General features: G+C 34.9%; 1 protein-coding gene across 12 annotated transcripts in view; it reads left to right on the forward strand.

Moving 5' to 3' along the window:
- The window catches only part of LMNTD1 (lamin tail domain containing 1), a 446849-nt gene that overhangs the window by 427613 nt on the left and 5090 nt on the right, over window positions 1–14146 (forward strand). For all 12 annotated transcript variants that reach the window (XM_086713814.1, XM_086713811.1, XM_086713806.1 and 9 more), the window contains 2 exons: window positions 663–877; window positions 1447–1618. In XM_086713814.1, coding sequence (XP_086569940.1) covers window positions 663–877; window positions 1447–1618 — 387 coding nt within the window. The remainder of the gene's footprint in view (window positions 1–662; window positions 878–1446; window positions 1619–14146) is intronic.

The following is a 14146-nucleotide window of genomic DNA, read 5'->3' on the forward strand; positions in this document are numbered from 1 at the left end:
AAAAATAGGTGATATAATCTAAGTTATTTACTCAGCCTTGTAAAAAATCATTGGCAGATTATGATTAAGGCATTTCTGTTTCAGATTTTTCATCACATTTATCCACCCATTTATTTGTTCTGCAAACACATTTGGGGTTTCTACTTTGTGTGCACACTGTTCCCAGACACTGAGTGTTGAACGAGAGACCAGATCTCTGAGCTCCTGGAATGCCTATTTGAGTAAATTGTCCTTCCCTGAAATGAAATTAGTCTTTGTACTTACACTGCTCCTTTTACTCTGATTTGAACTACACAACTACTTACAACTGCTTTTTGCACAGTTCTTTATAGTTAATGAGATTTAGTAGCTTAACTGAACCTCACAACACCCTCATATAACAATTCCCTACCACCATCCTCCCCATTTCACATATGAGGACACAGTCCAAGATAATAAGCAACTAATCTGTCTGAGGTTATGCAGTTTGTAAGTTTTAGAATTGGAAACTAAGGCCAGGATGTCTTATTACATCCTCACTGTGTGTTTTATTAATTCACCCATAGTAAGTGAGTGGCATCAAATTGTTTGACTTTGAAATTTTACTGCAATAAGCCTATGACATTTAAAAAAAATCTATCCAACTCCATCGGTAGTTGACATTAATGAATCATTTTTGTTAGGCTGTCGCCTGGTACACTCCTATTCACTGGAAACAAGTGTGGGAGAAATTAGAGACTGACATTGAATTTGACAGATGCTCAATAGTAAGTCCAACGTCTCGAAGACACATATTTCATTGGCCAACAGCTATATCTACAACTAAAGAAAAACAAGACAAGTCTAATAAGGATACCTCAAAAAATCAGATGGAACAAGTTAGAGTTTTTCTTAAAAGGTAAAAGTTGTTTGGATTTTTAAAAAAATTTTTTTAACTGAACAAGTAGGAAGGACTGAGTGACAAGTAGAGACATGATGAATAGGTAAATCAATAATGACAAAAAAAATCCTATTTCAAATAGAATGATAAAAACCATAATACTATTTGTGTTTTGTGAAAAACACAGAGAAAGCAGGGTTATAGTCATGGGACAGTAAAGGCTGGTGACTTCCGCTAGGCAATATCGAGACCCCTCCGGCCATTTCACTTCTTAGTGGCAATGCTGTTAGAGGCAAGGCTGTGGAGAGGTGAAGAGATGAAGTTATCACCATGTCTTTAGCAGTGCTTCGGTGGAGGGAATAGTGGATCATCTAGGAATTTCATCTTGGATCAAAAGTTGCCTTGTGGCTTAACGTGAAGAATTTGTTACACATGGGTGGGCAAATACTTCTGATGTGATAAAAGCACTGCCCACATGGTCTTAAAACATGGTCTTGAAACATGCTTTCACTTTAATTGAGGTTCATTGATAATGAACTATGATGATCCCTTTTTGGTTCACTTTGGACTTAATTTTTTTTTTACAGAGAAAAAGAAAACCCACCAACCCTTTTTCCTAATAGCAGTCCTTGGTGCCACAGTCCCAATGTCCCTGCACATCCCTACTGTCCTCTGATTGAACCTCACAATACCAGCATGGCTGGAAGCAGCTTAGATAGACAGCCTAGGCCTCAGTCATCTGGGTCCGATCCAGCCCAGGTAAGGCAAAGTACTTATTCCACTGGAGAGTTAAGAGATGTGGGTGGGAGGAGGAAGAGAGAGGAGGAAGGAGGAGAGAGAAGGAGGGAAGGAGACCTGGTGAAAGGGGTTAAGTGATAAAATTCACTAAGTACTAAAAACTATTTGGGTCATTTGGGTGGCTCACTCAGCTGAGCATCTGACTCTAGGTTTTAGATCAGGTCATGATCTCATGGTTTGTGGATTTGAGACCTACATAGGGCTCCACAGTGACAGCATGGAGCCTGGTTGGGATTCTCTCTCGTTCACTCTCTCTCTCTGCCCATTCCCCACTCACTCTCTCTGTTTCTCTCTCAAAATAAACAAACTTAAACATAAATAAGTAAATAAATAAATAAATAAATAAATAAATAAATACTATTCATTTCTTCAAGTGTAGATGGCTCCTAAAGCAAGTATCATAAATCATTCACTTACATTTGCTTTAGCACAGTGTCTTCTACTGTTTTCAATATCTATTGAATAATGATTTGCTATAATGATTTGCAAACTTTTAATTAGTAGAGGGATGCTCTTTTAAATGAAATATTGGGCAGACTCAATATATAAAATGTTACAAGGAAACCTGTCCAAATTGAAGAAAAGGTAGCAATTCCCACTGCCCACTATACCCTTCTTCCCTCCCATCTTCCCTAGCTTCTTCTCTCCTTCCCTGTGATCTTTGAGGTACCTTTCTAGCATCATAGAATTCTATACCATAGTATGAAAACCACTGTGTGAGTATACTAACACATAATTGGAAGTAGTACCCCCAAAATAGTAACTTTTAGAAGTGGAATGATAAAAATTATGTAAATTCCTGAATATATTCAATTTCATAAAATTAATACCCTACATCTTTGTGCTTGACTTTCTTCATCCATCAAGTAAGAGATTTGGAAATTTAAAGAACTCTTTAGCAATAATTTATACATATAATTTTTATGTATAATACACACAGACACACACTTTTAGTGCATTACAACTTAGATTTGAGATTCATAAGAAGAACACAAATTATGTTTTTCTCCAAATAATGATAGTAGACACTATTTTACCCATTCTAGACAACTTGTTTCTCAAAGAAATTTGGCTTCAAATTTTCTTTCTTTAATCTTTTTATTCAACTATAATTAACATAAATTTTATTGTATTTCAAGTGTACAAGATTATTATTTAAATCTCTGTGCATCACTCAGTGCCCATCACGATTACTGTACTCATAATCCCCTTCACATATTTCATCCATCCCCCCCACCCACCTCCTCTCTGGTGACCACCAGTTTGTTCTGTATATTCAAGAGTATGTTCATGAACAGACGTTACTCCAAAGAAGACATACATACAGATGGCCAACGTGAAAAGATACTCCATATCATCCATCATCAGGGTTATGCAAATCAAAACCACAATGAGATATCACCTCACACTTGGCAGAAGGACTAAACTTAAAAACTCAAGAAACAAGTGTTTTGAAGATGTGGAGAAAAAGGAACAAAACAAATGGACAAGGAGAAGAAAACAGGCAAACCAAAACATAGACTCTTAACTATAGAAAACAAACAGATGGTTACCAGAGGAAAGGTGGGCAGGGAGATGGGTGAAATAGGTGAAGGGGATTAAGAATACTCTTACCTTGATGAGCACTGAGTAATATATTGAACTGAAATTAATTAACACTGTATGTTAACTACACTGGCATTCTAATAATTTTTTAAAAAAGAATATTTTAAAAGATCTATAAGAATTTAGATCTAAAAGATCTAAAAAGATCTAAATCTTCTTTTAAAAGAATCTTTCTGTCTCTTTTATTCCTTGTTCACATGTTTTGTTTCTTAAATTCCACATCTGAGTGAAATAATATGGTATTTGTCTTTCACTGACTGACTTACTTCACTTAGCATTATACCCTATAGATCCATCCATGTTGTTTCTCCAAATGGTCAGATTTTATTCATTTTTAAGGCTGAGTCATATTCCATTGTATATATATACCATTTCTTCTTTATTCATTCACCTATACATGGACCCTTGGGTTGCTTCTAAATCTTGGCTATTGTAAATAATGCTACAATAGACATAAGGGCGCATATCTTTTTGAATTAGTGTTTTTGTTCTCTTTGGGTAAATATCCAGTAGTATTTTCACTATGGTGATCATATGGTAATTCTATTTTCAATTTTTTGAGGAAATTCTATACTATTTTTCACAGTGGCTGCACCAATTTGCATTCCTTCCAACAGTGCACAAGGGTTCCTTTTTCTCCACATCCTCACCAATGCTTGTTATTTCTTGTCTTTTTTTATTTTAGCCATTCTGACAAGTGTGAGGTGATATTTCATTGTGGTTTTCATTTGCATTTCCCTGATAATTAGTGATGTGGAGTATCTTTTCATGTATCTGTTGGCTATCTGTATATCTTCTTTGGAGAAATGTATATTCATGTCCTCTCTCCATTTTTCAGTTGGGTTATTTGTTTCTTTGGTATTCAATTGTATAAGTTATTTTTTTTCAAGTTTTTATTTATATTCCAGATAGTTCACATTCAGTGTAAGATTAGTTTTGGGTGTAGAATTTAGTGATTCATCACTTACTTACAAAACCCAGTGCTCATTCCAAGTGCCCTCCTTAATAACCATCACCCATTTAGCCCATTCCCCCACCCATTTCCTCTCATTTGTTCTCTAAAGTTGAGTCTGTTTTCCAATTTGCATCTCTTTATTTTCCCCTATGTTCATCTGTTTTGTTTCTTAAATTCCACATAAGAATGAAATCATATGGTATTTGTCTTTCTCGGACTATTTCACTTAGCATAATACACTGTAGCTCCATCCACCACGTTTCAAAAGGCAAGATTTTATTATTTTTATGGCTAATATTCCTGTGTGTGTGTGTGTGTGTGTGTGTGTGTGTGTGTGTGGCACATCTTCTTTATCCATTCATCAGTTGATGGACACTGGGGCTCTTTCCATAATTTAGCTATTGTTTATAAAGCTGCTGTAAACATTGGGGTGCATGTGTCCCTTCGAATCAATATTTTTGTCTCCTTTGGGTAAATACTTAATAGTACACTTGCTGGATCATAGGGTAGTTCTATTTTTAACTTTGTGAGGAACCTCCATACTGTTCTTCAGAGTGACTGCACCATTTTGCATTCCTACCAACAGTGAAAGAGGATTCCCCTTTCTCCACATCCTCACCACAGCTTTGTTTCCTGTGTTGTTAATTTTAGCCATTCTGACAGGTGTGAGGTGAAGTCTTATTGGAGTTTTGATTTGTATTTCCCTGATGATGAGTAATGTTAAGCATCTTTCCATGTGTCTGCTAGCCACCTGTGTGTCTTTTTTGGAAAAATGTCTATTCATGTCTTCTGCCAATTTTTAACTGGATTATTTGGTTTTGGGATGTTGAGTTTTATAAGTTCTTTATATATTTTGGATACTAACCCTTTATCAGATAAGTAAGATGTAAAAGTCCCCTAATATTATTATATTACTATTAATTACTTTATGCGTATGTTATTAGCTGCTTTATGTGTTTGGCTGCTCTCATGCTGGGTGCATAAATATTTACGATTATTATGTCTTCTTGTTAAATTGTTCCCTTTATGATTATATAGTGTCTTTCTTTTTCTTCTGTTGTAGTGTTTGTTTTAAAGGCTATTTTGTCTGATATGTATTGCTACCCCAGCTTTCTTTTCACCTCCATTTGCATGATAAATGCTTTTCAATCCCTTCACTTAAAAAACATTTTTTAACGTTTATTTATTTTTGAGAGACAGAGATAGAGCACAAGCAGGGGAGGGGCAGAGAGAGAGGGAGACACAGAATCAAAGGCAGGCTCCCAGCTCTGAACCACCAGCACAAAGACTGATGTGGGGCTCAAACCCACGAACTGTGAGATCATGACCTGAGCCAAAGTTGTTATCAACAAAATTAAACTATTTCTTTACCTTAATAGAAGAATTTAAGGGACACTGAACAAAAGAAAGAGGGAGAGAATATTGACATCTGGGTAAAGCCCATACCATAAACAATTTACTCAAAAATGGCTGATTGCCTATAATAAATCATAGTGCTAAGCACCACAGACACAAAAATAAGGCACTCTCTTTCTGGGAAGAAAAACAAATAGTAAAGCAACAAACATAGTAAGGTAGTGACTTACAAATATTTTTGACCATAAACCACAGTAAGAAATATGGTTTACATCATTATTCAGTATACATATACACATGTACATGTGTAACTGACACAAAAGTTTCAAAAGGCAGTACTTAATTTTCTGAGTTGTTTGTATTTCCTACTGTATTCTATTTCATTTTTAAGTACCTGTCATGACCCTCTAAATTTACTTCATTACCAATAAATGGGACAGGATCTCTGTTCAAAAAACATTGTTTTAGAAACGTTTATAAAGTGACATGAAAGCAATTGAAAAGGCAACTCAAAGGAGATAGTATTTGAACTATGATATTGAAAGATGTATAGAAGCTATTCAAGTTTAAAAGAAAGTGGGCAAAGCATTCTGAATAAAAGAAATAGCATATTTTAAAAGCATATGGAGATAAAAATAAATTCTATGTGTCTAGAGAACAGTGAGAAATTGCATCCAACTGAAATATATGTTGAGATGTTAGTCTGGAAAGTTTGGTGGGGACTATAAAAGTCTTTGCACACCATTATGTGAAAGAGTTTGGACTGTATCAGATAGCTAGGAGGAGACACTGATGGTTTATAAGCAGGTGGCTCATATAGGTAGACCTATTTTTGAAAGAACTTTGAAAACTATATCAGAAATGATATGGAGTAGGAAAAATCTATACCTTCAGCCCAGCCCTCTATTCTGAACTCGATTCATGAGGCCAATTACCTATAATCTCCTGGATGCCCCATGAGTGTCTCATTCCCAACATTTACAAAATTTACCTCATCATCATCTCTCCCTTAAAGTTTGTCAATCCACTTTTTCCCCTTATCTCAGCAAATGCCATTCAGAACCCCAGGACCTGAGAATCTTTCTCTATTCCTTTTTTTCTCAACTCCCACCTATAATTAACCATAGAATCTTGTTTATTTATCTTAAATAACCTCTTCACTTTTCCTGCTTAAATATTTTCATTTTCTCTCCCAACATCCTCATGATGAAGTTCAAACTCATGAAATTACATAAGTATCTTGTAGCCTGACCCAGCCTATCTCAACATTCATCTTGCACTCTGTGTCTCAGCCAGCTTGAAGTTCCTTCAGTTCCTCCCGCATACCATAACTACCTCTAGGCCTTCACAAGTTCTGTCACTCCTCTCTTCACCTGGATAAATATTCTCCATTCTCAACATTTCCACTTATATGTAATTACCTCCAAAAAGCCCATCTTCTGGCCTCCACCAAATTAGTTTTATGTTCCTTATATGTATTCTCTTAGCATCCTATACTTCCCCTATCATACAAAGCCCTTATAGCACTCTACTATAAATTCTCTTTATCGCTGGACTATAAACTCTAAAAGGATAGAAATAACTTTTACACTGCTTACCTTGTCCCCTGCACTAAGCTTAGTGCATGACCCATAATAGTTGTTTAATACATGTTTTCTGAAGGACAGACAGAAATGGAGACACTGAAAGTTTTTAAGCAAGCATCTCATAGATTTAGATATATGTTTTAAAGAAAATTTTAGAAGCAATGCTGAAAATGTTGTGTTGTAGAAAATATTCCAAAAGCTAGAAAGGAAAGAATTGGGGGAAGAAATGAAAGGAAAGAAAAACAAACCAGATTATAAAAAGAGATTAGGAAAACGTAGGTCTAATAAAGTTGTAATTTGAGTTCCACAGGAAAAGAAGTGAAAGATTGGGGCAGAAGTAATATATAAATAAATAATGAAAAAAATTGTTAAAAATTGATGAAAGACACCAAGTCACAGAATCATGAAAAATAAATCCCAAGCAGCACAAATCCAAAGGGAACACCAATGTATATTATAATAAAACTTCAGAAATAACAGAAGTTAGAAGATGATGGAATGATATTGTCAATGTGTTATATACTAAAAGAACTACTAACCTAGAGTTCTATACCTAGCAAAAGTATACTTCAGAAAGTGAAGGTAAAATAAAGGCATTTTCAGGTAAACAAAACTAAGAGAATTCATCGACAGCAAATCCAAGGTCAGGAAATACTGATAGAAGTACTTCAAGAAGAAAGCAAGGATGTACAGAGATGAAGGACAAAATGAAGAAAAATGTAAAGAGTCAAAGATGGATAAACATAAATGAATATGCAGTATACAAAACAATACAAATTGTCTTGTAGGGGTTAAAATTTATATAGAATTTAAATACATGACAACTGTATTAGTTTTCTAGGGCTACTGTAACAAAGTACCACAAACTTAGAGGCTTAAAACAACAGAAATATATTCTCTCACAATTCTAGAGACCAGAAGCCTGAAATCACAGTGTTCATAAAGGCTATGCTGTCTGAAGGCTCTGGAGGATTATCTTTCCTTCCCTCTTCTTAGTTGGCAATCCTTGGTGGTCCTTGGCTTGTAGATTGCTTGTAGATGGCTTTTTAATGGCCTTCTCTCCTAAGTATCTGTGTCCATATTTCTCTCTTCTTATGAGGGCACCAGTTATTGGGTTACGGTCCCCCCTAATCTAGTATGACTTCATCTTACTTAACTACATTTGCAAGGACCCTATTTCCAAATAAGGTCACATACACAGGTTCCTGGGGTTAGGACTTCAACATATATTTTGGGGGGACACAATTTAATCTATAACAACAGCAATAATACATAATTTGGGAGGGGAGTAAATGGAATTAAAGTACTCTAAATTACATGTTTTGTCCAGTAAGTTGTAAAAATTATAATTTATAGTAGTCTTTAGTAAATCAAGGATTCAAGTTGTAATCTAGGATAGACACTAAAAGAATTATATAATAATGTCATGTTTATGGTCTGACATATGTCATAGTTTCATTATCATTCAGTCAAAATATATTCTAATTTCTAATGTGATATCTTCTTTGATATATGGATTATTTGGGGATAATACATCACAAATAAAGTGGGTTTATTTCAGAAATGCAAGGTTGGTTTGAGCTTTGAAAATTAATCAAGTCACCTTACATTTTAGAGATTAAAAAAAAATTTGATGTTTATTTTTGAGAGAGAGACAGATGAGTGGAAAAGGAGCAGAGAGAGAGTGGAAAAGGGGCAGAGAGAGAGGGAGACACAGAATGTGAAGCAGACCTCAGGCTCTGAGCTGTCAGCACAGAGCCCAATGTGGGGCTTGAGCCCACGAACCACAAGATCATGACCTGAGCTGAAGTTGGATGCCCAACTGATAAGCCACCCCGGTGCCCCATAACCTTATCATTTTAACAGAATAAAGAGGAAAATTATATAGCCATCTCAAAGATATAGAAAAAGCATTTGATAAAATTAAATAGCCACCCAGGAAGAAAGAACCTTAGAAAATTAGGACCAGAAAGAATTTTCTCAATCTGATAAATGTTATATATAAGAATCCTAAAGCAAATTGCCATAACTAATGGGGAAGATATGAAAGTTTTCTCTTTGAGATCCAGATAGACAAGAATTCTCTCTATGGCAGTTTCTGTTCAACATTACACTAGAAGTCGGATGCAATAAGGCAAAAAAAAAATATATCTGGATATACAAATATCCCATTACTTTATAATCTAACAATTCCATTCCCAGGAATTTTATATGCCTAACAAATATATACATAAGTATACAAAAAAAAATACAATAACGATCATAGCAACTGCATTTGTTTTTTAAACAAAATTGTAATATTTATTTGTTTCTGAGACAGAGAGAGACAGAGCATGAGTGGGGGAGGGCAGAGAGAGAGAGAGAGGGAGACATGGAATCCGAAGCAGGCTCCAGGCTCTGAGCTGTCAGCACAGAGCCCGACGTGGGACTCGAACTCACAAATCATGAGACCATGACCTGAGCTGAAGTCGGATGCTTAACTGACTGAGCCACCCAGGCACCCCATAACAACTGCATTTGTAACAGTCAGAAACTAAGAAGCAGTCCAATTATTCATCAGTAATATAATGGATAAATTATGATCTATTAATACAACCCCATAAACAATGAAAGTGGATGAACTACTGCCAATGAAATAACATCAGTGAACTTAATAAACATAATATTGAGCAAAAGATGCCAGACAAAAAGGAATACATGTTGTATGATTCCATTTATATAAAATTCAAAAACATACAAAATTAAACCATGGTGTTAAAGATCAGAATAATTATCTCTGGGAGGAGAGGAGTAGTACTTGGAGGCTACACAAACTGCTTCTAGAATACAAGCAATGCTCCACTTCTTGATCTGAATAGTGTTTACATGTATCACTGTTTTCACCATGCTGTGCAGTTATGACTTGTGAACTTTTCTGCATGTTAATTATACTTAAATAAAAGTATGTTATACTTAGATACAATACTTTTTTTTAGAAACTTGATGACAACAATAAAGGAAAATTAGAAAGGAGAAGTAAGCAGAGTTAGTTACAGTAATGAGCACTGACATCTTATATCTTGACAAGGAAAGAGAAAGGAAATCTTAAAAAATAGATTGATGAACTCAAAATGAGTGTTAAGAAAGCTTATTTAAGGTAGGAGAAAAATAGTCTTATCTGAAATAAGTCTAGGCCTATCATTATATTGCAGCATGTAGGGATTTGATTTTAATATAGTTCATCATAGCTTAGTCATGTCCAGGAATATCTCTGGCAGAGATGGCTAATTACTGCCCCTAAACCATCATTCCTTCAGATACACAATGCACAAGTCCAGGGAAACCTCAACACATGGCCACCAAGAATAAAGCCTACTTGTCTCAGCCTCTGCTGCAGTTAGATAGGACCATGTGTCTATATTCTGCATAATGGAATGTGAACAGAAATCATGTATGCAACATCTGGATTATGCCCTTGGAGTTGTACTTCTCTGTGTCTCCTGTGTACTGTGATAACAAGGGCTGCAGCTGCCATCTTTCAGGTCAGAGATGAAACTGTGAGTTTGATGTTAGGATGGAAAAGCCACACTAAATGCCCTGGATCAGCACATCTCCAGGCTAAATGAGAGAGAAATAATTTTGTTTAAGCCCTTGTTAAGTTGTGTCTAAACCAGATGGCCTACACCACATCACTATCATTTAATTTCACTTAAAAAGCTACTTGTTAAAAAGAAAACAAAAGTCACATCTAAAAAGATATTAAGACAATTAAGTACATTTAAATGTAGAATTAATATTAGATATTGACAAGTCATTGTTCTTCCCTTGTGTCATTAATTGTGTTCTTTTTGTTGTGGTTATATTGGTTGTTCTTAGATTCATACAAAGATCTTAATTTTTCAATGGTTCTGTGATATAAGCATAGAGAGATCATGCAAAGTGGCAAAATATTAACTAGTGAAGCTGGGTGACAGATATTCATATTTGGTTGTATTATGCTTTCATGTTTTCTCTGTTTCAAATTTTTCACAATAAAAATTTGAAAAAAATAAACATTTCTGATATAATGTGGTATGCCCTTGGAGCTATTAGCACACAAAGGCAAGGCATGAGGACACCATGAAGGAGGTGCACTTAGGAAGGTTAACCTTTGACAAAGCAAATGTGTTTGCATTGTGTTGCCACCGTTTCTCCTAGGCCTAGAGAGAATTTGCATTCTTTTTGCTGAGATTACCTCACAGAATGTGGACAACACTGTCAGTCTTCTTCTGTAGCTCAGTTAAGTGGCAGGAATTAGTATGAAGATAGTATCCTATAGACATTGTTTTAAGCAGGCAGTGTGGTGTGTGCGATTTAATGTACCTTATTTGCATGCTGTCTGATACCCTTTGCCTATCATCTGTGATCCATATTGCACCCTGTAGTGGGATTCATTTTAATTGTAGACTCTACAGCTACAACTGTCTTCCAGACAATGTTATTATAGTAATAATAATAATAACAACAATATTCCTTTGTTTCTGCAGACGGCAGAACCACACTATAAACGCCAATCTGTTAGAAAATAAAGGAAACTAGAACATAGATAACATGCAAGAATTAAACATTTAAAATCTCACCACCGTAAGCTCTATATATCATAAGATCACATTTATGGAGTTTTACTTTAGTTGGACTGTAGGCAAGTTCTCATTAAAGTTCAATAGGTCTGGCTTGTCTGTGCTGGGATCAAAGTATTTCTTCCCTATAAGAACATATTTCTAATCCATAATAATAACAAAGGAAAAAATACAAGTTAGAAATAAATTATCTTTAAGTATCCTCTGTATAAGTTCTTTGTTCTCTATATTGATGTTTATACTTATGTCACATTATTTACATTTATCGATTAAGAATTTGGAATGTTGAGTGTTACATCTCTGGTTTTTACTTAACGTTATATCTATCTATCTATGTATCTATCTATCTATACACACACATACATAGTACTAATCAATAATATAATTAGAAATTATATGAACTGATATGTAGGGGAAAAAATCTGACTATCCTTTAGAATAGCAAAGGCCAATTACTTGGACCTCTTACACATAGACTGAGTAGAAAATAATTAGTTGAAGGAACACTGAAAACTGTCAAGGGTTTCTGTCCAATTTTTTGTTATCAAAATAACAGCATCAAAAAATCAAGAACTTTTTTATAAAGGAAATTATATCACATCATGTATTCAGAGGTAATGATTTTTCTTTCTGTTGCTTGCTTTCAGAAAATTTATACTATAACATCACCATATTCCTACAGGACATTTTTCTAAATAGTAGACAAATAAAACCATTTATATGTCTCTTCTTAAAGGTGAAATAAAGTTTTTTTTTTTAATAATCATACAAAGAATTTTAAGATATTAGTTCTAATGACAGAATGATTGGATAACTTCATGGCTAGATCTGTTATCTAAAAACAATTCAACATTATAAGACAGAAGTATTTTAAAGTAATTTACCTTTAGTTATGAAATATTATAATATCATTTATGGAAAAAAATAATTAGTGAACCATTTTTTCACACAAGTAAGAAATACTATTTCAGGAAGTCAGAGTATCGTAAGATTAAAGTTACTAGGGGGGCACCTGGGTGGCTTAGTTGGTTAAGCATCTGACTCCTGACTTCAGCTCAGGTCATGATCTTAAGCCCAGAGTTGGGCTCTGTGCTGGCAATGCAGAGCCTGCTTGGGATTCTCTCTCTCCCTCTCTTTCCAACCCTCCCCTGCTAATGCAAGTGTTCTCTCTCTCTCACTCTCTCCTTCTCTCAAAATAAATAAACATTAAAAAAACGATAATAAAGTTACTAAGGCTGAATGCTTTGGGCTCAAATAACCATCAAGAAATTGCCATCACTCACTGAAATTGAAATAAACACCACTGCTACTGATAATTCTGTCATTAAATTTCAAGAAATTATAGATTGGAATTTTTTTATAAATATTTTTATCTCTAAAATCAGTACTTTGTTGGCTGAAGAACAAGTTTTCAGGGTGCAATTCAAAACCTCCATCCTCAGGCCACTCAGTTTGGAAAGACATACATAAAATATTCACGAGGTTTGTTTCATGCCAACAAATTGCTCCAGAAGGTGAGAAATGATGAGCTAGATTCTTACATCTGAGCCACTGTCTCTGGTATGGAAAATACCTTAGAAACCTATTCATGCCCCAGGTCCACAACTTACTATTCAGAAAGTTTTCACTGTGATGAGCCAAATAGCATGCTGACTCATTGGATTCAGAAACCTATTAGTGACTAAGAGAATCACTGTGTTAACCAGAAACACCCTGCATTTTTGTTCATCTTTCTTTCAGATCACACTTTCACATCCAGCCTCTGGATATTGTTTCTTTGTAATCAAATACTGGCAATTTAACTTGATAATTCTTCTGAGCTTTCAGAGAAAAAGAAAGGGTTAGATATAACTGAGTAGCTTTTCCTGTAGTTGTTTTTTTTCCAGAGGAGCTCATTATTGTCTGTACTTTGAAAATTATTTTGCCTTCTTATCTTTTATTTTACAGGAATAAAAGAACATCTCATTTCTGGGCTAGAACTAATTGGTACTTGGTATTATTCAATTGAGTGCTATTTCAGTTTGATACTCTCATTTTCTGTGTAGAAATTAAACAAAGTGACTTTCAATGGCTGCTTAAGTATATAGAAGTGAAGGAGGCCACCATATCTGTCACCTCATTCATCACCAGGGTGAAGTTAGCTAAACTGAGAGGCTAAGCATCATTTACTTCTGTCCACACACCATCTCATGCCTGCCTCCTGATGTAGCCTGATTTCTGTACCCCCCTTCACTAGCTACTTCATTATTATGGCAGCTGTGAGTGTAGAAAATAGAGAATTTGAGGAATTTTACAGGCTGGTAAAATTACCCCGCAATCTCAGTTTTTAAAAATATATCTTTCAGATGGATATTTCTTCTCTCAAAGTTTTGATTAATTATGTCTTGAA

This window comes from Puma concolor, chromosome B4 (assembly GCF_028749965.1).
Source record: "Puma concolor isolate L17-30 chromosome B4, mPumCon1.1.hap2, whole genome shotgun sequence".
Taxonomy (NCBI): domain Eukaryota; kingdom Metazoa; phylum Chordata; class Mammalia; order Carnivora; family Felidae; genus Puma; species Puma concolor.